At 40.3% G+C, this 26,243-nt stretch overlaps 1 protein-coding gene across 1 annotated transcript in view; it reads right to left on the bottom strand.

The window, feature by feature from the left end:
- PCLO (piccolo presynaptic cytomatrix protein) overlaps positions 1-26,243 on the bottom strand; it is a 394,902-nt gene that overhangs the window by 75,825 nt on the left and 292,834 nt on the right. The window contains exons 11-14 of the mRNA XM_061582318.1: positions 5,577-5,685; positions 4,619-4,686; positions 3,027-3,238; positions 400-450 (exon numbers count right to left, since the gene is read on the bottom strand). Of these exons, the coding sequence (XP_061438302.1) occupies positions 400-450; positions 3,027-3,238; positions 4,619-4,686; positions 5,577-5,685 (440 nt within the window). The remainder of the gene's footprint in view (positions 1-399; positions 451-3,026; positions 3,239-4,618; positions 4,687-5,576; positions 5,686-26,243) is intronic.

Here is a 26,243-nt window from a genome sequence, read left to right as displayed (position 1 = left end):
GAGCGACATCACTGAATACAGCCCTATAGTTCTAGTTTTGCATCATGGCACAGGAAAATTAGAACTTTCACACAGAAAATCCAGACAGGAATTTGTGTACATGCACACTGTCCGATTACTCAGATACATAACACAAATTGAAAGTAATTCATCGCTCTTCCCTTCCTCATGAAGCAGCAATTGTATTATTAGTGAACACTGCATGCATTTCACAAAACTGAAAAGTTTAAAAATATTTTTAGCATTGACTTATAATTTGTGCAATGTTAGCTGTTACCTTTGGTGCACTTCTACATAGCCTAAGACAGTCTGAAATGAACAATGATATTAGACACAGAATCCTGTTCCACATATCCATTTATAGAAAAATAAATGCCATATCTTAATATAGATTGTTACCTGTATCTCTCCAGTAATTGGATGGGAACCAGCCTTTGCAGCTTCAGTGGGCTGCCATGTCCAAAAAAGAAAGAAAATAACACAGAAACACAGGTATATGCAATCAGTAGAGAGAATTTCATTTCATTTGAATGGTGTCTCTCACTATGAATATTTCTAGGATTATGATAGTTATTGCTACTATTCGTATACCTACATGGTAAGGCTTTCAGTGTTACAAAAATAACAACTAAAACGAAACTTTCAAAAATGTGCAATTCATTTTGAATGTGACACTTTACCTCAAAATGTACCTTCTGTAGGCTTATTGGCATCACAGGAATGACACATGCCCAAATCAAGATAAACCCTAAATGCTTAATTGCATATTGAAATACTGTAAAATACTAAGGCAGAAAGTTACTTTATATACACTCAAGAGCTTGAAGGTGCCAAGTGAGATTTTTTAATTACCTCCCTTGCATAGCGGCCCCTCCTGCTCATGTAATATTACACTGTTTTTGAAAGTCTCTTCAGATTCAAAAGTAGTTTGGTAAGTGGCAATGGACAGTTGATGGTTAACAAAGACATCCCAAAAGCTTGTTAGGTGTGAAGAACTAGTTGTACAAGGATCTCTGGATCCCAGCCTTAATATCATTGCACAACATCTATCAACTACTTACTAACTATAGTTACATATCAATTGTACATGACATACAATCGGTTAGCATGATGTACCAGGTGTATTCACCTTCACTCTAGGTTTAAGTTATACATATATGATGTCTTAACTGTTCCAGCGGCATCACTAGTGGGAGTGCGGGGGGGTGCGGACCTCCAGTGCGCGCCCTCCCAGAGGCATGGATGTGGTGGCTGGGCTTGCATGCGTGCATGCGTGCGCATTTGAGGCCAGCCACCCCATCCATGCCCCTGGGAGGGCGCGCACCAGAGGGGAACCCAGCTGGAGAAGGCCTGGGAACACCGGCGCACCTCCCTCGCCCCGCCGACGCTGCTCCTGGTCTCGTCCGCCCACCCGCTTTCAAGGAGGAGTTGGAGGCTTGCCGGGCAACGGCACGGGGCAGGGCGGCTCTGGGTGTCACCCCCCTCATGGTGACACCCGGGTGCGGGCCGCATCCTTCGCACCCCGGTAGTGACGCCCCTGAACTGTTCCTAGACAAGTTTAGGCCAAATGACTAGTGATCCCTGTAACTTATTTGTGTCTTTCGTTTTCATCAACTGGAAATCTCATTCTAAGCCAAACATAAGTCAAAGAACTGCTGGATCGCAACAGGCTTCACATTCTGTGTAGAGCTTATCAAAACATACATTTCAAAATTTGTAACTGCAATAGAGACAGAAAAACATTTTATTCTGGAGAGTGGGATATGACTGTGATTCCAGTTGTGGGACTGATTGTGACTTCAGAGCTGCAGAACCCAAAATGGCTGGCATCAATGAGGCCACTCCAGAGGAAGTAGTTTGAAGATTTCTGCTTTAATTAAAAGTGCAACCTGTTCTTTTGCAAGCGCAAAGAGCAACTAATTACTCTCAAAGGACATTTATAAGTAGACACCTAATATAATGTAGGTTTCAACATGATCATCCATCAAATGATAAAAGAAGAAATAGGCAAACACAGAATGTGGTCGGTACTTTGCACTAAAAGGTCGGCTCCCTTCTGTGCCATGTAATTTGCTTTCTTTTGTTCGGTTCCTTTTTGTAGACATTGAAGCTTTGTCGAATTAATCTTAGAGGACTCACCAGAGATGGCTGTCATTACTATGATGGCAAACCTCTGTAATGCTAAGGACTGATTTTATGCTATATCACTATGGTAATAGGACAAAGTATTAAAGCAAGAGGAAATCTAAATTAAATCATTTCTAAGTGATTTCTGCAACAGACATATGCCTGCTTCAAATGTTACATAAACAATCCTTTGAATCCAATTTAAGATACGATTTATTTACGTGAAATACAATCAAGTGCAAACAGTATCCTCTGAAAGTTTTGAGGGCTTAATGCCATCATGAATAACATCTGAATAAATTTGGTGGATAGAAGTGATAGCCCTGCTGTGATACTCAAAATCAAAAGCACAAGGAAACCCCAAAGAGATGCCAACCAGGTCCCAGGGTCACGTGCCTCTTATCTGACATGTAGACATGCCTTCCATGTGATTTCAGACTTCCAATGTTACTGAGCAACTCGGAAAGGAGCCATACAACTGTTGGTAAAACTGGAACCCTGGAAGCTCTTTAGTACATCTCTCTCTCTCTCTCCCTCTCCCCCTCTCCCCCTCTTCCCCCCCTCTCCCCCCCTCTCCCCCCTCCCCTCCCCCTCCCCCTCCCCCTCCCCCCTCTCTCCCCTCCCCCCCTCTCTCTCTCCCCCCCTCTCTCTCTCCCCCCCCTCTCTCCCCCCTCTCTCTCCCCCCCTCTCCCCTCTTGCTCTCTCTCTCCCCCCCTCTCCCCCCTCTCTCTCTCCCCCCCTCTCCCCTCTCCCCCCTCCCCCCTCCCCCCTCTCCCCCCCTCCCCCCTCCCCCTCTCCCTCTCCCTCTCCCTCTCCCTCTCTCCCTCTCTCCCTCTCTCTCTCTCTCTCTCTCTCCATCCCCTGTTCCAAAAAAATAGCTAAAATAAATAAATCCATACCTTGCTACTGTGCCGCTTCTTGCTGACTGAGGGAGACCCAGGCTGACCAGGGCTGGGAACAGAGCTAGAGTTGGCTGATGTTGTTCCAGAATGAGCATGGGGACCCTTTTCCATTCCTGAGGAGGCAATCAACGGGGCCTGTTGCAGAGAAACCTTTTGCAGCTCTGCAGCCAGTTGCTTAGGATCAACCCCTGGGGACTTTGTTTTCTCCACTGCAAGCAAAAGGTTTTGTATTCAGTTCTGCAACTATCACAGCTTGGGATAAAAAAAAAAGGCAGTTCATTCTGACAAATTACGGCAAAAAGGAACCAAATAACCAAGAAAAGGTTAAACAGTAACCTTGAGCGTCAAATAACTAAACTGTGAAGCTTGAAATTTTCAACTAGGCTTTTAACCCCATCAGAGTGTGTGTGTGTATGTGTGTGTGTGTGTGTGTGTGTGTGTGTGCGAGGATGGCGGAAGGAGTTTGCCCACTCCCCTGAGCTTTCAAAAATGTCACTTATATATAAAAAATGTGAAAGCACTGTTCCACTCAATTGTTCAATAAGAAAACTACTCCTGTCTTCTGGCATTCTGGCCAATGAGTGCAAAGGCACTGGGATTACTGACAAACATGTGGGAGCTTGGCACTTTTGACTTTTTTAATATTAAACTTTTATTTGATCAAACTTTATCAAAAGTAGCGCAGGGAGAAATCTAACTGGGCAACAGGCTTCCTCTCCTCTTTCATTAGGCATTCCCTCTCCACCTTCTGAAAAGCCATCCCTGCGTATCGGAGGACCCTTCAGAGTAACAAGGTCATGAGGGGCTGCAGCGGTGGAAGTTCATAAGGAGAGAGGAAGCTGTCTTATACCGAGTCAGACAATTGGTCCATCTAGCTTATTGCAAAAACTGATAGACAGTGGCTCCCCAGGGGTTTAGGCAGGAGTCTTTCCCAGCCCTACCTAGAGATGCCAGACGTGGAAGCTGGGACCTTGTACATGCAGAACATGTGCTCTACCACTGAGCTATGGCCCTTCTATGTGTATCGGGGCTCTTTTGATCCAAGCCATTACAAGCCTGTGATAGACTGAATAACCTTTTTAGACTACTTATATTGAGGTGTTTGCCATTTCATGTTGCCATTTGCTGCCATTTTCCTCTTTCCCACCCACCCAGTTAGGATCCCTTCAGCACAAAAGTCTTTCAGAACTTGGATATCGTGGTTCGGCTCTTGTCAAAAGGTATGACACAAACTCTTTATTTTTCAAATCCTGGTCATATGTTATGGTTCTTTCTGAATTCTCATGGGACATAATGATGGCCAACAGTATCTAGGTCCTTCTTGTTGTGTCATTCTCCTGTTAGCATTACCAAACTAATATTTAGCTATCTGAAAATTCAACCAAAGTTTTTATCCACCGAAAAGAGATAGTTCAGATGTGTTTCCATTTCCCCCCCCCAGGAAGAAAGGAGAGAAATCCTTAGATACCCCCCCCTGCATATTCAAGGATACGTATTGGAGGAATTTCCTTATCAGGCTGTGTGCTCTCAATGCATTGGAATCAAAAACTGTGGCCTGTGTCTCAGAAAAGCAAATTGTTTTCACCTACCAGTCTTTCCTGGCTCAAGCAATTCCAGATGTTGTAGATTCTCGCCATCTGACAGCATATTGAGATCCCTAAAGAAAGCAATAAGAAGCCTGAGACAAAAGGAAATATTTTGATATACCCTCATTGCTTTATTATGGTAAATAAATGAGACATGAATTATGGCAAAAAGCAGCTCCCAAGCATGGCCCCTTTTTAGCTGATACATGTTTATGATGCTATTAAAGTCAAAAAGCTGAGAAAAATGGCACTTCTGTGGTGATTTTTTAAATGGAAGAAATACAGGTTTACATCGAAATACATACACTTTCCATGATGCTTAGATGAGTTAAGAGTTTCTATGTATTATTTATCTAACATGTTTACAGCACTTTCACTCACAAAGAGCTTTGCAACCAATTACATTTCATCTTCACAGCAGTCCTATGCATAATTCTTGCCTTCCTGCAGATCATTAAGTCTGAATCATAGCAACTTACTGAAAACTGCTCAAGAAAGCTATGACTGTGTTGAAATTTGAACTCAGAACTCCCTTATTCTAATACAATACAATATCACACTGTCCCTTCAGGAAAGGATTAAGAGTTTGCTTGTTTTAATCACTCTCCCAAACTCATTTCTATTAACCTTTTCCAGTCACAAAGAGAAATTTGACACACACACACACACACACACCCAGAAGACATCAAAGGAAATGCAAAAGGTATAATCTGGACCTGTTAAAATCCATGGGAACTTGGCCATAAACTTCAATAGGATGTGGATTGTACCTGAAGTCTGTATGAACTGTTCAGTTTATAGAAAGGAACAAAGGAATCCTCTAATATATGCACCAAGCTCCTTTCCTTTTTATATAAAAAAGAGGCACAAGGTATTTCAAAGGTTCCACCTTAACAACTGTGAATAAAAAAGCCATGAAAAGCCAGAAATAATGGAAACAGAAAGATGGGGAAAAACTCACAGTCTTACACATATTTCTGCTTCCCCACTCTGTTGGCTGATGATACTCTGGACTTCTTCGTATGTTTTGGCAGTCAAGGGAATGCCATTCCATTCCAGCACCTGCATCCCTAGGGTGGCAGAACAGAACATGGTGATACATAGTTGTTCTATGGCCTGGATTATGTGCAGAATGTTAAAAGATATATAAAGTAAAAAGCTTGGACAGAAGTTCAGTATAATCCAGTTTCAAAGGGTCTTTGATACTTAATTGAAGTATTAAAGCCTTTCTTTCCACTTCACGAAAAAAGCAAAACCCATGACCAACGTACCTGTACAAGTTAACAGAATGATCCAACCGGTAATCTGTTGAGCATTTCTCCCCAACAAACAAACTGAATGAAAAGTGAAGGGGCATAAAGGAGCATGGGGCATGAGAATCACAGGTGGGATAAGAGCAATTTGGGAAGAAGCTGGGAGGAGGCAGACAGGTGGAGGATAAAATTGTGACAGAACTGAGCTTCACAATCAGCAGAATTATATGGTGCACACAACTCTACTTAGAATGCAGGTGAGAGATTACATATTTGCATGTTTCTGATACTTTCATAAGAAAACTTTGCCTCATTAAAAACTAGTACAGCAAATGCTGGTACAACTTTCTCCTTTTCAGACTAGTTTTACATGCCAAGTTTTTATATGGAGGAACATTGCGACACGTGGTCCTCCCACCTGTACTGTAAGGGCGGTACAAGCCACCAGGAGCTGGACTACATGATTCAACAGATTGTGTAGCCCAGAGCTTAATATATTGAGTGAGACATATGTGAGACAGAAAAGGATGTGTCCATAAGAGAAAGCCAAGTTATAGATATATGAAGATGATAATGATATGAGATTCAGAGAGATAGAAAGAAACACATGGGTATGGCTTGCATCATCAGTGACTATGATGTGGACTTCTGACATGTCATAAATTTGACATCCAGATCATACCAGTGAAATGGTCAGTAACTGATTGATGGTACATGCACCTTATTAACATTTTTTAAAATTAAACGGCAACATAACAGCAAAAACATCTTCTGCAATCCCCTGCAAACCAGTCTCTTAAAGACAGTAGTCAGTCAACTTTTGCAATGGCTTTTGATGTCACTTTGTTCAGGCAAGGATTTCCTTGGCTCTCCAAGGCTCTATGTATAAATTCAGCAGAATCCAGTGGTAACACTTTATGCTGGACTGCAGCACACCACTTTATGCTACACTATTCAAATGCCCTCCTTGGACAGAACATTTCGCATATAGAAAACTGATATGTCAGGGATTTAAAAAAATCAGCTTTGCCTTCTCCCCAATTTGTTTTAAGGATTACAGTTAGATAATAAATGTGAAATGCTTTCAACACTTGGAAGTGTTATACAAATGTTTATATTATTATTATTGGAAAAAGTACACTAAGGAATTGGGGAAGAGTTGCATTGCTACTGGTGCACACTGTGGTAGTCATGTCTTATACTTTGGACTTAACTTGTGGCACCCTTGCCAAAACAACTGGCCACTTCTGTCCAATTTGTGTATCCTAAAACTGGACATATTGGGCCATTTTGTTTTGGAAGGCATTTTCTGAGTCAAGCCTCATCAAGACTATTTTTTTAATTGAATGACATATTTTGCTTGGCTATGGAAACACATCATAAGCTATGATTTTAATGCAGACCTACTGTTGTTTGAACAGTTACTCACCATCATGAGTCAATGAATCATGTTATAATCCTTGAGGCTACAAATATAAAAGGTCCATTACAGGCCAACTTATGTAGGGCATACTAATACCAGGTTCTTCTACAGTTCCCAATCACGTCCTTAGGACTTGTGCAGGAGGACTTTCCTGGTAAATTGTACCTTAACTAGTTAATCAAAGTCACCATGCAACATCAAACCCCACTGCATTTTCACAGCAAGAAAGTCACAATGCCTTGATCTGCTTCCACTTACACAGATAAAACAAAATCACCTAATGGATCCTGCGTTAAGTTTGAGCACCTGTGCACATAACAAAATGAGAGAACACAAATAAAATAAAATTATGTGATCATTTCATAATCAAAATGGAGGCAAGCAGAACATTTGGAAGAGTCAATATACTAGAATGAACTCTTTTATGCAGGAGACAATCAGAAAAGCTGTTGTAGCAGATAGAATGTCACTTATTACTGAGGAACTGATGAGCGGGTTCTTTACATCCTCTTGTGGGATAGTGTTTGGGAAACTAAGTGAGGTTGTGTTTGGGAAGCTAAAATATATTTGTGTTATTGTGTTATGTAGAATAATGCTAGCAACTAACTTGGAAGCATTGGAAGAAATACATAATAATCAATCTTATTTCCAGCCTAAGACAAAACAGAAAAGAGTAGTTTAACTCCCACTGTTTTTACATTGTAGAAGGGAACTATTGCTGTTTGGAAAGGTAGGAATGAGAACATTCAGATAGTTCTGCTAGTATACCAACTGGCTGTAAGTTCATCCAGTCTGCATTACTTCTTAAGCAACACCTGTTGCAAAGATGACGGCTATTTCGTCTATGAAAATCAACTGCTAAAATCTGCATTGCCTGAAGTAGGGATGGGATCCATTGGCTAGTGCCGGTTCCAAAGCAATCCATTGACCTAGCAGATTGGTATCAATTCGAGTTTGTTCTTTATCCACTAGCTGCTGCTTTTACCAATCCAGTTACTGAAAATTCGGTACCAAATCTGAATTGGGCGGAATTCTAGCACATCTGTAGTCTGAAAACAGTGGACCTTTTGCCACTGACGATATTCACCACAAGAAGCTTTCACCTCTATCACTGTAAGTTCCAGGGATAGAACTAGGGTGGGGCGAGCAGGGCCCTTGCCCTGGGTGCCTGATCCAAGCGGGTGCCAAAATCATGATTGTTATATGTGTGTGTATGTGTATAACACACACATATATATTATACATATACATATTGTTTACAAAAATAAAATTTATTTGAATAATGTGTTAGGTGAGATAACACAGTATTGAATGTTATTGGGGGTGGGGTGAGACGCAGTTGCAACAAAAATAGTAACGTGTAACATTGCTGATGTAATAAACTTTAGAATAATTGTGATTCTTTTCATGTTTCTGTTTTAATTGCTATCATTTTACTACAACTGAGATAAATATTTAAGTATTAAGTACTTGTTTATCATTTTATTACAACTGTTGTTAATTTTTTACATCATAAATACAGGGCTGGCTTATGGGCACACTTCATGTTGTATGCCCCACACACCTTCATTTTGTCTTTCTTAGAAAGGAAACGGTTATTGGGATTTGAAAACCACATTATAACACATGGATGTCCAATCTGTGAGTCAGGTAGCTCTGACAGTGATTGCTTATGACAATCTTGGACAAGACAGGTGAACCTGGCTATGACACAGTAGATTAACAGCTGCACTCTTGCCAGCCTTGTTTGTGGTATGTTTGTTAAAAGGATTGGAGATCACAGTTATAGCCATTTCTTTTTGTTTTTTGAGATCCCAGTACTCAGATATTGAAAAAAGCACTGTGGGTGCCAGCAAAAAGTGGAGCAAAAAAAGAGGTAACAGTAGTCCATATCAGTGAGTATATCACTAAAACAAAAAGAGGCCCTGATTACAGCACACAACTTTGAACAGTTTGAGGAGGATAGAGGAGTCTGTCATGTCTCCTCCCTGTGTGTTGAACCACATATGACTATTTTCCAGCAATACCTGTGTTTTTGGACAGCTCCTTGGTTCTATGCCATAAGTGACTATGGGCTGCTCATGATTAAATGGGACAGTGTGCTAGCTATGCACAATGCCAAAGGCACAAATCCCTTTTAAAAATGGAGGAGAGGCAGTTTAGCTGATGTTGATAACATTATTATAGATTTTATAGATACTGCTTTGTGGTTTCTACACACTTTTAAATAAAAACAAACAAACAGTTGTTAAGAAGAAATAGTTTTCACACTATGCTCCAGCGAATCCTAGGGTTCCTCAATTAGAAGATCAGTTGTGGGGAATAACGACCATTCTATACAATTCACAGCAACCAAAGAGTAGCTCTATGAAGCCTATGGGGAAAGGGCCATAGCTCAGTAGTAGAGCACATGATTGGCACACAAAATGTCCCAAGTTTGCATGCAAAATCCTTGGCATATCCAGGTGGGGTTGGGAGAGACACCTGCCTAAAACATTAGAACCACTGACCATTTTCAACAATACTATTGGTCTGATGAGGTATAAGACAGTTTCCTATATTCCTGTGTAGCCAACATAGTGCCCCCCAGATGTTGTTGAACTAGTTTCCAACATCACCAACAATTGGCCATACCAACTAGAGCTGATGGGAGTTGGGGTTCAAACAACATCTGATGGCTTCTCCTGCACTCTCATGTTTATTATTTATTTATTAACTTTATTTATACCCTGCTGTTTTTCCAAATTGGAACTCACGGCGGCTTCCAGATAAAAAACAGATACAATTAAAACCTACCAAAGTTAAAAGCATATAATACATAAGTAAATAAATATAGACAGATATAATTAAAAAATGAACTCTAATTTAAAATAGCATTAAACTGTTTCTGATATTAAAAACTATACTCATAAAATCAGAATAATTAAAAAATAAACAAGCAAGAACAATATAACCTCCTTTTCGGCCTATCCTTAGCCGCCTTCGGAATCAAAGGCTTGCTGAAATAAGAAAGTTTTTACCTTTCGACGAAAGGACTGCAGGGAAGAGGCCATTCTTATCTCCTTAGGGAGGGAATTCCAAAGCCTTGGGGCAACCACCGAGAAGGCCCTATCTCGTATCCTCACCAGTTGTACTTGTGCGGATGAAGGTATTGAAAGAAGGGCCTCCCCTGAAGATCTCAGGGCCCGGGCAGGCACATAGAGGGCAATGAGGTCTGTTGGCTTCTCCTGTACTCCTGTACTCTTATGTTTTGCCAGGCAACAATGAGGCCCAATATGCTTTTGAGCAGTGCTGTGTATGAGCTGACTGTGCATCCTGGAGCATGCTTCAGCATTCTCCATACACCACAGTTTCATGGATTATTGTATGTCCCACAGGACCCACAGTCCTGTAGCCAGGATGGAGCAAATGGATGCACTATTCCCCCTAGAGCTGTTTCCTGCCCCCCAGATTTTTTTGAAAAATGTATTTTTAATTTGTGACATGACAGACAAAGACAGCCTCCATTTAAAGAATGACCATTTGTTTTAAGGAGCAATTTAAGAATAGGACTGTCTGAAACAATAAGTGAATAAGGCTGCAATCCAACACACACTTACCTGGGAGTAGGTCCCATTGAACTCAATGGAGCTTACTTCTGAGTAGACATGTATTAGATTGCAGCCTAAGGCAGGGTGAATGCATAACAATAGCCTCATTTGGAAGAACCCCCAAAACTCTGCTCACTCAAGATTTTCCCTGATTGAGGGTGGATTTTTCATGATCACAATCACCCTGTAATTACTTAAGCAATCCTGGAAAAAAAACTCCAAACTGTATAGCAACATGACCCTTGAAGAGTTAATTTGTATTATGGGTGAGAGTTAGACTCTGCCCCAGCCCCTTGGATTTTCCTTTGCTCTCCTTTTCAGTTTAATTTAGTTTGTGAAATAAAGAGATAACTTTAAGTGATCTGAAAAAATATCTACACTGAATTATCCTTTACTCTTTTTGAACACTCAGTATACTCACAATCATAGTGGCTTGATGACAAAGAATGAAAACAGATCTAGAGGAATATAAACACTGCTGTGCATGGTACAATTAACTGATTGTCCACCTAGGCTGTAACTCAAGCCTAATTTCTGATTTTCTGAGTGTGAGAAAATCATGAGGTCTTTTCATGGTTTCCAGACAGAAAAATAAACCCAGCAACCAGTTTAATTTAAAAAAATAATTCAATTGCTTTCCACAATTAGTTTCCAATCACTTAGTTAGTCCTTTATATAGCAACCAGTTAAAAATGTGCTTGATTGTCCAACAGGAAGGACAATGTAAAGGTCAAGAACAAGACCAGAACGAGGGACCCTCAAGGAGGAGTTAACAAGTATTTGTTTTTTCTCTGCCCTTTTCTAAACTTGTAGTATGGACACATTTTTCTCAGGTGGAATTTAAAACTGAGATACCTAATCCAGCATCAAAGCCAAGCTCAACAGCTTACTGACTACTGGAACAGACCACAGGTGAAAGAGAACTTTAGCTATAGGCATAGTCAAGGTTTTGAGTCTGGTATTCCTGGGGATCTATCAAAAAAGGGAAAGACAATTCAACAGGTGAAACTTCATTCATACCCGAAGAACAGTGAGGGCTGTAATTTCCGACAAGAATGGTTCCAGAAATATGAACTGTTACAGTATTCTAAGCTCCATACTAGTTTTTACTTCTTAGTTAACTTAGTTATAGCATAAACTATTCTGTATGTTTTACACCTTTTGGTATCCCCTTGGTCAATGGATCCTTAACAACATTTTTCCTTATGAAACAAAAAAATATGCCAGGCATTTAATTCCTAGTGTTCATACTAGGTTTTCCTGTTAACTTGACCTTTACATAACCCATTATGTAAGGCAGTGATCATCAACCAATTTTGGACCAAAGGGCGCATTTCAAATTTTGAGAGAGGGCAGGGAGCACTAGTTACAAATGGCTGCCATGGAGTCATGGCATAACACAAAATGGCTGCCATAGGGCATGGCATAACACAAAATTAGAGAGTAGTAATGGTAACTTTTTCCTATAATTGTATTTCCATATTAGAAAAGGCTTGACCTGTTAAATTTCTGACTGCTCTACAACTATTAAAGATACAAGAACCCTGTTTTTCCCCAATGCCAACCAGAAAACAAAGCTAGACTGCCATCCTGTATCCACTTACCTGGAAATAAGCCCCATTAAACAGATTTACATCTGAGTAGATGTATGCCATTGTACTGTAAGTTAATTATACACTGAATCCTTAATGACTGCCTCTTCGCAAAGTTTTCACATTTACCTGTTTTTTGGAGGGGGAGAGGGATTCTTTAACATTCATCCACACTTAATGAGTAGAAGTATCTGCAGAAAATAATTTCTAGTCGCTACCTGATCTCAGGCAAACCCAGCACAGGAAAAATGCATCCTGATTGCTAGGGGAAAAGGACAAACTATATAGAGTTTGAGGACTACACACACACACACACAGCAAGAAAAGTACACTAAAATGGAGGGCAAAATAGTAGCTCTTTAGGAACCCAGAGATTCCTATTGCTTGGTGTCTAAAAAACTTACTTATCAATCACAGCTCTGATTTCACTCATTAGCTAATAACACTGACAGGCAGGAGCAGCCACACTGTCTCATTGCACATAAATTTCTTAGAAAAGTACCTGCACATTTTGCTTCATAATGTTCTTTCTAGGAGGGCTAGAGACTTATTTTTTTAAAAAAATTGAAAGCTCAGATTCTGGGCTTCTAATGTAAGTTAGCACACAGTCTGCATGGAGGAGGAGTAAGGGGGAAGGTCACTGCTTTCCTTTTCCCTGGCCTCGACCTCACATCCTCTCCACCAGTTTGGGGGGGATTGGCTGGTCTATGTACTCCCCCCAAATGCCCCACCTAGAAATGTAGCTGCCCCACCTAATGAAGAAGATCTATTTAGATTTATCTAGATCCATTTCAGTCGGGTTTCAGACCCGGTTTTTGGCACTGAGACGGCCTTGTCGCCCTGTTTGATGACCTATGTCGGGAGAGAGACAGAGGGAGTGTAACTCTGTTGATTCTCCTTGATCTCTCAGCGGCTTTTGATACCATCGACCATGGTATCCTTCTGGAGAGGTTTGCGGAGTTGGGTGTTGGAGGCACTGCTTGGCAGTGGTTCCGCTCCTACTTGGCGGGCCGTCTCCAGAAGATAATACTTGTGGTACATTGCTCGACACCGTGGGTTCTCCAATATGGGGTCCCGCAGGGTTCGGTTCTGTCTCCCATGCTTTTTAACATCTATATGAAGCCATTGGGTGCGGTCATCCGGAGTTTTGGAGTGCGTTGTCATCAGTACGCTGATGACACGCAGCTCTACTTCTCCTTTTTATCTTCTTCAGGTGAGGCGGTCGATGTGCTGAACCGTTGCCTGGACGCGACAATGGACTGGATGAGAACGAACAAGCTGAGACTCAATTCTGATAAGACTGAGATGCTGCTGGTGGATGGTTTCTCTGATCAGACGGTGGATACATACCCTGTCCTGAACGGGGTTACACTCCCCCTAAAGGAGCAGGTTCATAGTCTGGGAGTCGTTTTAGATTCTTCCCTATCACTCGAGGCTCATGTAGCCTCGGTGGCACAGAATGCGTTCTACCAACTTCGGTTGGTAGCCCAGCTACGTCCCTATCTGAGTAAGGAGGACCTTACATCAGTGGTACATGCTCTGGTAACCTCACGTTTGGACTACTGCAACACGCTCTACGTAGGGCTACCTCTGAAGACGGTTCGGAAGCTACAGCTAGTGCAAAATGCGGCGGCCAGACTGCTAACAAGAACCAAGCGGTTTGAGCATATAACACCTGTTCTGGCTCGCCTGCACTGGCTTCCAATATGCTTCCGGGCCAGATTCAAAGTGTTGGTACTAATCTATAAAGCCTTATACGGCATGGGACCATGATATCTGCTGGAACGCCTCTCCCGATACGAACCGGCTCGTACACTACGGTCTACTACGAAGGCCCTCCTCTGGGTCCCGACCCATAGGGAGGCCCAGAGGGTAGTAACAAGATCTAGGGCCTTCTCAGTGGTGGCCCCCGAATTCTGGAATAGTCTCCCCGAGGAGGTACGCCTGGCACCGACACTATTATCCTTTCGGCGCCAGGTTAAAACCTTTCTCTTCTCTGAGGCATTTTAATCTAAGTTAATTTGAGTAAATGTTGTAATTTTATTTTAGATGGTGTACTTTTATATACTTCTTGTATTAGATCCTGTAATTTTATTATTGTATATGTTTTTATGTTCACCTCCCAGAGAGCTGTTTGCTAGTCGGGCGGTATATAAGCTTAATAAAATAAATAAAAATAAATAAATAAGGCTGGTTACCCAGCTTCTGAAATAAGTTTCCGTTTATTTATTAACTAATAGATTACCAAAATCTATTAAAAACTGTATAAACAAAATATATTTATAGTTAAAAGTCAGAGCTTGGAAAAGTTACTTTTTTGAACTACAACTCCCATCAGCCCAAACTAGTGGCCATGCTGGCTGGGGCTGATGGGAGTTGTAGTTCAAAAAAAGTAACTTTTCCAAGCTCTGTTAAAAGTACCATTTTAAAATACCATGATTTATTTAAAATATGCATATACATCAAAGATAGGAACAGGGTGTAATGTCAAAGGGATTCCTTGTCAAACATGCTGGTCGAGTGGGGGAAGGTTTCTCAAAGGAACAAAATAAGAAACTGCTATTATGGGATACAAAAACAGTAACCTCAACAAATGCTGTTTAAATACACTCAGTTTTTTGACCGTGAATAGGCTTCCCCACATTTCCACTGCTTCACATCACTGCAATCTGAAAGAGTGCTACTGGGAATTTAAAATAGCAAGTCAGGGCATGGAACAGTCAAAGTTAGGCTCTTTTAAGCCCTGCTGATTTCAACAAAAAAAAAGTGAAACACATGGCCTCCTATTGAAATCAATGGGACTTAAAAGCATGTAACTTTGCCAGGAGTGTGTTTCATGTGTGTTTCTTCGACCCAGATTTTTTCTACCTCTGAACCTTTTTGTTAGCTAAAGTAAACCAATGGAAGTCAATGTGTTAATATTATTTTTGGCTACTTCTTGGGCATGAATCACACAAGAGCTCATTATTGCTGCAGACCCCTTAACTTCATCTCCAATTCATCATTTGTGGCGACAATGAACGCTTCCCATTATTACAACAATTAACGAAAGCATGGTATGCATTCTTGTTAAAATGGACAATCTGTTCCCTGTAAAACAAATTGCCTGCTTTGATCAGACACTGCTGTATGGACATTTTGTGCTGCATCACAATGAAAGAACTGGAAAATCAGACAGCTGAGAGGGATCCAAAGGTTATGTTGTCCATCCCATTGCCCCAGAATGGGTTCCCACATGCCCCTAGGGTTCCTCACAGAAAAGCTCTTAATACCAAATTACAGTGGTCCCCATCACTGGGAATATGAGCAAATGGGACCAAATAAGAGGACTGGTATCCAATTTAAAAAATCTGGTTCATTAAAGCAGACAAAGTATCATCTTGGAAGAAGTATTCCGTTCTCTGTGTAAGAAAATGGGCTGCCTTTTCCAAGGGCCAAACCAGACACTACAGTTGTCATGAGTAAAGCATGTGTATGTGTAAGAATTCCATGCATGTCACATCACATATAGAGTTACAATGTGAGCCAGCTCATTCATAGGTAGAGTTAATAAGTCAATGATGCACTGACTCAAGCTATCAGTTGACTTGACATGCACATTTATTATACAGTCACGAGAGTGGCTGTATACTATAGCCGGCATGGATTTTTCACATTCCAAAATGTTAAATTGAAAATACCCCCCATGCCATGCCATGTGGTTTAAACACAGCAAGCTGAAAACGTGCATCCTCTTTTTTCCAACAGCTAGAGTCATTCATGCAGTAGCAACATATTGTAATCAGTCTGATTTTACATCAGACTACAGTTTCAGATTCAACTGTTAATGCACCCAAAATAGAAACAGAACATAACCTCCAATCTGAAACACAAAAGGCTGTCTTCGCCATCATATGACATTGACCAATAAATACGCTTTGAAATTAATAAAAATAAATTTGACACAGGTTTCTAGGATGAATAATGAAGGAAATAAAACTTTCTAGATTATATTCTAGTTGTTCATGCTCTGGTAACTTCTAGATTGGACTACTGCAATGCGCTCTACATTGGGCTGCCCTTGAAGACTGTTCGGAAACTACAGCTAGTCCAGAATGCAGCGGCCAGATTCCTGTCCGCTCATATAACACCTGTTCTGGCCCATCTGCACTGGCTTCCTGTTTGTTTCTGGGCTAGATTCAAAGTGCTGGTTTTGACCTATAAAGCCCTACACGGCATGGGACTGCAATACCTGGTGGAACGCCTCTCCCAATATGAACCTACCCGTACACTGCACTCAACATCTAAGGCCCTCCTCCGAGTGCCATCCCATCGAGAAGCTCAGAGGGTGGTGACTAGAACTAGGGCCTTTTCAGTGGTGGCCCCCGAACTGTGGAACAGTCTCCCCGATGAGGTGCACCTGGCGCCGACGCTACTATCTTTTCGGCGCCAGGTGAAAACCTTTTTATACTCCCAGGCATTTTAAAGTGTATTTTAACAGTATTTCACGATTATCTTGTATTTTGGACGTTGTTTGGTTCTTTTATTGTTTGTTTGTTTTTGGTTCTTGATTTATTGTATTTATTGTACTTATACACTGTGCTTGTTTTATCTTTTATGTACACCGTCCAGAGAGCCTTCGGGCTTAGGGCGGTATATAAATTAAATTAAATAAATAAAAATAAATAAAAATTCTTCGCAGAAGTAATAGTAACACAGGAAAGAAGCAAAGTAAGAACACCAACAAACATACAAAAATGTAATTTTCCATCTTTGGAGATGGCAGGTATTGCCACCATTCACCATATGCTCAGAGGCACATGTTACCAAATTCTTCCCAACTCCACAGGAAGTGGATTGGACTGTGAAAGACCAACCCAAATTGTGTTTGCATTCTAACAAATTTGTAGGGCAGTACAATATCTCAGAGAGGAGGTCAGGTGTCCTGCTCCCCTGGTGCATTCATCATAGCTGCCCAATTACCTTGCTTTTTCAAGTTTGATAGAAATATCTGTGGGCTATAGGTACGTTCTTAAGCAGCAAGGTTTTTTTGCCTATTAGTGAATCTATTTATTTAATTTATATCCCACCCTTACTCCCATTCGCATGGGCGAACTTGAATGGCAAGTGCACATATATGTGAAGGCTATCATCACATCTGTTTCAGCCCCCAAACGGTAGGCACATAGGAAGCTGCTTCATATCAGGTCAGAGTATTTATCCACTTAGCCCTAAGAACTAAAGGGGAAGTATCCATTTGTCAGTTCAGGTTCTGAAAGGAAAACTTTGAATACAGACTGAAATTTGAAGGTGCAACTTCATATCTTCAGGTGTGACTACAGATAGTATCTCATAACAAAAATCAGCGTTCTAACTATTGCACCAGTCAACTATTTACAGAAGCTAATTTTAAATTCCTGCTTCTTTAGCTGGCAAAAGACAGGCATTTTTATTTGAGAGAGGAGTGTAGATTTTTCTTTTATTTCAAACTCAAGGAAAATACTTTCTTTTCATTTAATATTCTGTTGCAAGCAAGATATTAGGCTATGCTACAGTGATAAAATAGCAACGACACATTGTAATTAATGTCAGCAGGAGCGTAGGTATGCATTAAAAGAAAAGGAGAGCATTTGCAAAAGTAAAATTGCTCATAAAAAGCAAAGCAGGTTATTTATGTGGGCCCAAAGTCAGTTATTCTGGCAGGGCTTGGTGGTAGCCAAATATGGGTTCTGCTCAGCTTTCGCACTTTCTACCCCACGGAGGCAAAATGCATCCCTTTTCCAGAGCATATGGACAGAGTATGTGTCAGACAGTGTGTGTATGTACGTGCATGTGTTTTATCTGTAGCATCCCCTCCTTCCATTCTATTCACTGTATCCCAAAGCAAGATACAGGCTGGCACCAGTTTGAAAGAGGCACTTTCTGATGCCCAGTGTTCACAAAGGCTTTTTTAAAAAATACTTCTAGGGTGGAGTAGACTTTTCTTGCTGGTTATTAGAGGCTTTTCATGCTGAATGGTTCAAATGGGAGCTCCCTTTCCTCCCGTGCAGTTAAACTGCCCACTCCCATCGGTCCCAGTTAGAATGGGCTTTATTTGCAGTTTAAAAAAAGGAGACATGCAACATTAATACTGGTGTAACTTACAGGATTGTTGTCAGGTATTACAAGAGGATAATGCACATCAGCCCCTTTGAACACTAAAAAAGGATTAAATATATAGTGGCTGTAATAATGAACTGGATGAGAGCAAGTGAACTGAGGCTCAATCCAGACAAGACAGAGACACTAGATGAGTGCCTGGATGAATGATGTCCAATCTGTTGTGCAGAATGCCTTTTACCACCTTAGGCTGATATCAAAACAATAACAACCTGGTTTCTGTGGTCCATGTCCATTTTGATTACTGTAATGCATTGTATGTGGAAATGCCTTTGAAGATGGTCCAGAAATGTCAGCTGGTGCGGAACACGGTGTCAAGGTTGTTAACTGGAAATAGGCATTTTGCACAACTTCATTGACTTCTAAGCTATTTCCAATTCAAAGTGCTGGTTTTTACCTACAAACCTCTAATTGGTTTGGTACCCCTGTAGCTAATGGAATGCCTCTTCCCATATACATCCACCCATGCCTAAGATAATCTACAGAGACCCTTTTCTAAGTGCCTTCTCATTATGAAGCAATGAGGGTAGCAATGAGAAAGAGGACCTTTGTGGGATGCTGTCCTTAGACAGCCTACATTAATGGGTTGAATTCAACTAAATCATACTTAGAGTAGACCCATTCAAATAAATTGTCATGATTAAGTTAAGTTCACTGATTTCAATGGACCTATTCTAAGTAAGGACTAACTGGATACAACCTGATGTCTTTTTGGTGACAGGCAAAGACCTTTCTGTTCTCAAAGGTCTTTTGATATTTTTTAATTTTTTAATGTTATCTTAATGCTATTTAATTTTAGGCTTTGCTCAAATGGTGATTAGTTTTGATCAGTGGTTGTGTTGGTACTGATTTTTCGTTGTTGCTAGGCTTGATGATGGTTTAGATTGCTTATTGCTTGTATTTTGATGTGTAATTATCTCTTGTTCTATAGTAATATTGTATGTTGCACAGAGGCGTATTACACAAGTTGAATTATAAATATAATAATTAAATGTACTAGTGTTAGTTCTTCAGTTTCTGGAAAGACAAGGCATAAATTGAAATAAACAAATCAACCAACCAAATATACCAAAAGCATCTAAGAACATAAGAGGAGATCTGCTGGATCAGATCAAGAGTCCATCTAGCCCAGCGTTCTGTCCAGCCAGATGCCTCTTGAAACGCATGTCTAGATATGTCAGCTAACAGATGTGTAGTCAATGAGATTTTCTCCTATGTCAGCATTCATAGGATTACACCCTAAGTATGTAATTACACATTACAAATTACATTGGATCACAAACAAACTTAAATCCAAACATATATTCACCATCTACAGTTTACATTGACTTGGTGATCAGGCTTTTAATGTAATCTGATGTGAAACATGAAAAACTGTTTGAAGGCCATCTATCAAATTCACTCCAGTGAAATTTGTCTTGGTCCTTATATTTAATTTCCAGTTTTGCTGATATTTTAGAAGTGAAAAGCCAAGCCTGTAATCCCAAGCCTACTTACTTCGAAGAATGTCCCATTGAACTCAACTGAAATTAATTCTGAATAAGCATACATAGGCTTTGTCTATAAGCAGAAACAAATAATCACTACTTGATTTCTTAATATAGGCTACCAGGAGGGTCATCTGGCTAAAGCCTAAACAGAAATCCCATTACCTTTAAAGGAAACTTTAAAATCTGATTGGTCTGGGAAACAACTTGCTCATTAGAAGCACTGCAAATGATTTGTAGATTCTGATGCATATGCCACATTTTCCTTTGGTGAAAATCCAGGTTATCAATGCTGTTTACCAGCAATCAAATTTTTTTGCACTGGATATGTAAGCTCATGTACAACAGTGGGACATTTTGGGACAAGTCCCTTCCTAAATCCTCCTGATCCTAATTGCAAGCCAAGTTCACATCATAACACTCATCTATGTACTCCACTCAAAACACTCAATGGTTTTAAATTAGTGGATACTTATAGATATATGCAAGATCCTCCGTGGCGTAGAGAGGTAAGCAGCGGTAACGCAGCCGAAGCTCTGCTCATGGCCAGAGTTCGATTCCAACGGAAGAAGGAAGTCAAATCTCCGGTAAAAGGGGTCGAGGTCCACTCAGCCTTCCATCCATCTGTGGTCGGTAAAATGAGTACCCGGCATATGCTGGGGGGTAAGGAAAGGCCGGGGAAGGAACTGGCAATCCCAGTATATAACCCCATATATACGGTCTGCCTAGTAAACGTCACAAGACGTCACCCTAAGAGTCGAAAACGACTCGCACTATAAGTGTGGGGACACCTTTACCTTTTATAGATATATGCATATGCTCAGTTTGTACACTATCAGGTTACTTTAAAAAATGCAAAACAACAATGTGATGCATGATAATGTAGAGTGACATAGAAATTCAAACCAATGCATGGATACCCCTGAAGAACCAAAACAAACATAAGTAAATAGGAGTCCAATTAAAGGGAGACATCACAATAGTCCCTAATTCCTCACATCTGTTATTTATATTTAGTTAGCAAACTGAAAATGTATAGGCCATATCACAAAAACACTGCAGCCTGCTTATTAGCAAGCCATGTCAACCTGTTTCTACCCTCAAATGCTTTTTTCACACCTCCCCCATCTATTACATTGATATTATTTAAAGCAGAGTCAACCTAATTCAATATTTACAGTCGGCATTCTCAGTTTTGCACCAAAACTCCATCTCTATAGACAATTTCCTTTAAGTAAGAAACTGGTAAACACATACGAAAACAAAATGTGGATCATTGTCAACCGCCGGCTGTACAATAAAGCAACACACACACACACACACACACACACACACACACACACACACACACACACACACAAATAAGAGATCCTTAGCCCCTCCCCCCCAGACTACAATTCCCAGGATTTCCTGGAAGGAGGGGCTAAACCTTAAACCCATTTAGATTTGTGGTGTGGATATGCCCAAACGGCGGTTAACTAGCTGCCCAGAGAAGCTTATTAGAGGGGCATGATGAAGAAATGCATCCCATTTTTGTTTCCACAGCATCTGTTATCAGAGGTATACCCAGTGAACATGACATTTTCATTTTTACCTGTCCTGATTAATAGTCAATAACAAGTGAGTCTTGCAACAAAACATTACAGTATGGAGTGCCCCTTGTTCAAAATTCTAGACACTCCATCTCCCCCCCCCAAGTTTTCTGTCATCCCCCCTGCCCATGAGTCAGCATTCTGTGGTTACTGAGCACACTCAGTTCTGGTTTTGCAATTTCCCTTTCCCCTTACGATTCCTCACCACCACCAAAGATTTTTTGTACTTCAGGTTTTGCCTGAGCCTGCTAATACCTCCCTCTTGTGCATGTGTGGTGCCATTATAGCTATACAAGGAATGACACTTACAGTCTGAACATCAGAAATAGAGTGAATGATAAAGATATCCTCCATGCATCTCCTGGTTAATATAAATATCTTTAAACATTGCTTCCACCTACTCAAAGTTAACATTTAGGCTTTTCCCCATGTCACTGAAACAAATTAGGTTGCACAGCACTGAAATTTACAACATGGATTGGTAGAAGGGCCACTGAGAATATGCATCTCAGGTCTAATAAATATTTCCTTAGGAAAAAGTTGTAATATTTTATTCAGGAGCATCATAAATCCAGATTTCTCTGTAGATCTTTCAACATCTATTTGAGTCAAGTGGCTACATGCTGTTCCTTGAGCATATCATCATAAAACTCTCAGCAGAAATAATTTTGTTGTCTCTTGGAGTGCTTCTGAGAAGTCTACAGTTTTAATCAGAATAGAAAATAAGAATTAATCATTATTCTCTCTGGGATTCTCTTCCAATCACCACTTCAATTCATTTCCTCCACCTTAAAAAAAAAGTTAAGCATCTCCTACCTACCATATTTGGCAGAATGTCTCCTGTGAGTCATTTGTTTTAAAAATTGCACAAGACACAAAAACCAGGCCCTATTTAAAGAAGATGAGACTCTGGTATTTGACATGGATGTCTTGAAGCAATTTGAAAATGCAAAACAGTTGTTGATTTATGAAAAAAGTGACAGTGTTGTGGCAGCTGATGCAAAAGATTGCTGTTCATGTCTTTTGGATAATGGCAGTTTATTTTACTCAGAATTTCTTTGCCCTTGTGCGTCATGAAGACCAAAAGGCTCCAGCTGAATGCATTAACTATATATCCTCCCATTAAAGCTCCACTGTCTTTCAGAATAAGTGTCTAGGATGCTCTGTTCTTTATTTCTACAGAAGCTATGCTATGGTCAGGTCCAACGATAACACATTTTCCATCCATCCTCATTAGGACAACTATGAGATGTTAGAGGATTTGGGATGAAGGATTTTATGTATCAGGAATGGGGATGAGACAAATATCTATGATCTGCAGACTCATGGGAACGCTGCACATCTGATGTTTGCAGAAAAGAGTATGTGCCAGTTTTGAGAATATCATCAATGTTTGGGGGAGGGTGCTTTGAGAAAAGGCAGTGAATTGTAAAGATAGAGCACCTTTTTGAATTTTACTAACAAGTATTTTATCCAATTAAGATATTAAGAGTAGATCCACTGAAAATTATGGACCTAACTTAGTCATGCCCATTAATATCAGCAGGTCTACTCTGAGTAGAACTAACATTGGGTCTAGCCCTGAGTTGAATGAACTCATGGACTTATGTGAGCCCTTGCTCCTCTCCTTAAACACCCATTTAATTGTGAGAAACCATGGTTTGCCATTACATCCGATACATCAAATTATAGTTTCTGCTCATTTTGGTGACTGAGGCAAAGGACAATAGAAACTAACTGGACTTGCAGTTGACTCTTACTTCAACACTGGTGATGGGACAATGTCCCCCACTGCACATCAGGGTAGCAGGGCCAAGTGGCATACATAGGTCTCTCCTCTTTGCCACTGTTCCCTATGCCCCCCCCCACAGCATCATCTGCCTGAGGTGGCCACCTCACTCTACTTAATGGTATGGCAACTTGAAAACAAAGATGATAAACCAGGGTTCAATTGGCTTTAAGTCCGTTTCAGATCAAAACACACACCCATGTCATCTAGTGGGTTGTTATACTTAGAGAATATGTTTCAAACAGAAATATGATGTGACTTTGATTTTTTCCTCCATCTGCTTGAGATATACTTAATCTGTTTCTGTGGAACTAATTTTCCTTACCAAAACTGCATCTGAGATAACAATAGGATTCTTAACAGAACACAGCTGAAGGCATTAAATAAAAAAACCAATTTTAATCTGAAATTTAATATATTTGTTAATACATTAATTTATATAAGCTGTTCATTTCACAGTATACTTCAATAGCTTTTAATATATATTGAAAAAATTCAGATTTTTTAGTTCCATCTCTCAAGGACCAGACATCTAGAAAGAAAAGAAATATTGCATCAGTGCAGCCATGACTCCATCTTTTGTAAGGAACTTTCATATGCTCCAAAGAAGGCTGCAAGAAGATCTTCAGTTCCAGTTTTTTAAAGATTTTTTATAAAAAATAACCTTTAAAATGTATAATATGGACAACCTCAACTGAGAAAGAGTTCAAAAATAACTCAGAGTATTTCCATTTCAAGTTCTTTCACAAGTTGCAGTGATGCTGTCACAGCAGGACTTTGGGACAGAAGTTTCAGGCCATACTCAGTAGAAGGCTCTCCAAACACAGCAGGGCTGGCTTGTTGTTGCTGACCCATGAAATCCAGGCTCTAAAATTTCCTAACTGTACCATCATCACATTTTGTCGATGTATCACATTTTCTACAATATTGACACAGCACAATCCGATACTGTGTCAAATGGCATTTATTCTCATGTTATGTGTAAATGTCCAAAGGTTTGCAACTTCAGTCACATAAATATTATTTATTTAATTATGAAATATAAAGTTGGAACACAGGTCCCTGATGCCTTTTTTCCTTTGTACATATACATATTCCATTGCACTGTCAGAGATTTTCCTCTTTGGCAAGGTTGATGGTGATCCTGATTGCACTACAGCAGATTATTTTAGACCGACAATGAGACAAATATATAATTTCTGATTAGTCATTCATTTGAAATTAATTGCTGCCCATTAGGATTTCATTTCTTATGAGAAATAACTCTGCCTAGGTTTTTTCCTTACTATGGACAGAACTCCCAAAATCTGAAACATCCCTAAATTGATGAACAGGTGACCTCTGTGCCTGCTTAGTCTGCTGTCCAGGCACTACTTCAAGGCCCTTGCTCCTCCTTCTTATGCTTCTTTATCTTTATCTTTAAACCAATGAGCCCTTCAAATAGAGGATCCTGTTTCATATGCAGGATTAATCTCTAACAGTTCTTCAGACAGAGGACTGTCTTCTGTAGAGGACAACACTTGACCCCTCAGTACCTGCTTGCATGTTGCTCTGGATATGAAAAGTTGCTCCCCTCTCTTCTCCTTATAAACTCTGGAAAGAAAAGGCCAGCCCCCCTGAGCATGCCCAGTTTAGCGCAACTCTCTCTCTTTGCTGGATAGCTATTAGAGAAGGAAAGAGGTATGCTTCCTTATTTCTAAACCTAAACATGGACAGAATATATTGCCTTAATGTTAGTCATTCTGCTTTTGAAAAATGAAAACAAGGTAATAATTAGGACCAAAGAATAAATGCTACTGTACTAGAATGTTAATATTGTGCCGCTTAACAACTGCAACAATTAATTAAAAGTTACAGGTGGATGCAAGAGCTGTTTTCAGACTCCTTCTGGTGTGTGTGTGTTGGGGGGGGTTAGAGAGAGAGAAAACCATCTTCCCAGCCACTATAGTATAATCTTCTTTTGGGTTGGGGGCTTCTTTTGATATCATCAAATTCTGCTGGGACTCATGCACATGCCTGCATTTCAGGGATAGTTTGATATTTTCCTGGTTGTACACAGGGAGTGAGAAGATGGAAAGTGAGCACAGGCAGTGCTATAAATCACAAAGGCAAATTAGAGTGGCAGATTAGAGTGGAGCTAAGGATTCCTTAGCACTTGAATTTCTGGTTCGATTGTTCGTTTTTTGCTGTTTTGTCATCGTGTTTTAATTGGTTTGTTTGACTGTATATTAATGATGATTTACTGTTTTAATTGAATTGTAATTTGGTGTTTTAATGATGCATGCATTTTATAATTGCTTTTATGTTGTACACCACTTAGAAGCCATTTTGGCATATCAGTGATAAAATAAACAAATAAATAATGCTTGTCCTCAACACACTTAGGAATCTTAAACTTATTTCTGAGTAAGGGGGCTTAGAATTTGCACTCTAAAAGAGGATTTGTTGTCCCCTTTCTACATCATCCACTGTCAACCTTCTCCCTGGGGATCCAAGTCTGCCCCTTCTTGCGTGTATCAGACTGTGTGGCGGGGAAGGGAAGTGCAGACCAAGCTGCAGCAGTACAGTCGCTCGATTTTTCTGAGGGCAGGAGAGGCATTGCTATTCCTCTTGCTCTGCTGCTACCCAGAGTAAAAAGGAGGGTTGCACTGGAGAACCTGATTTAGCAAAGCATAGCCAGGTCTTGTGTGGTGTACCAGTGAGTGAGGGGAGGAGAAACAGACATGTCAGGTGGCGGCAAGGTGGAGCAATTGGTGGCAGACCT

Source organism: Rhineura floridana, chromosome 8 (assembly GCF_030035675.1).
Source record: "Rhineura floridana isolate rRhiFlo1 chromosome 8, rRhiFlo1.hap2, whole genome shotgun sequence".
In the NCBI taxonomy this organism is placed as follows: Eukaryota; Metazoa; Chordata; class Lepidosauria; order Squamata; family Rhineuridae; genus Rhineura; species Rhineura floridana.
The sequence above is the reverse complement of the archived record's forward strand: the minus strand, read 5'-3'. Positions and strand labels throughout refer to the sequence as shown.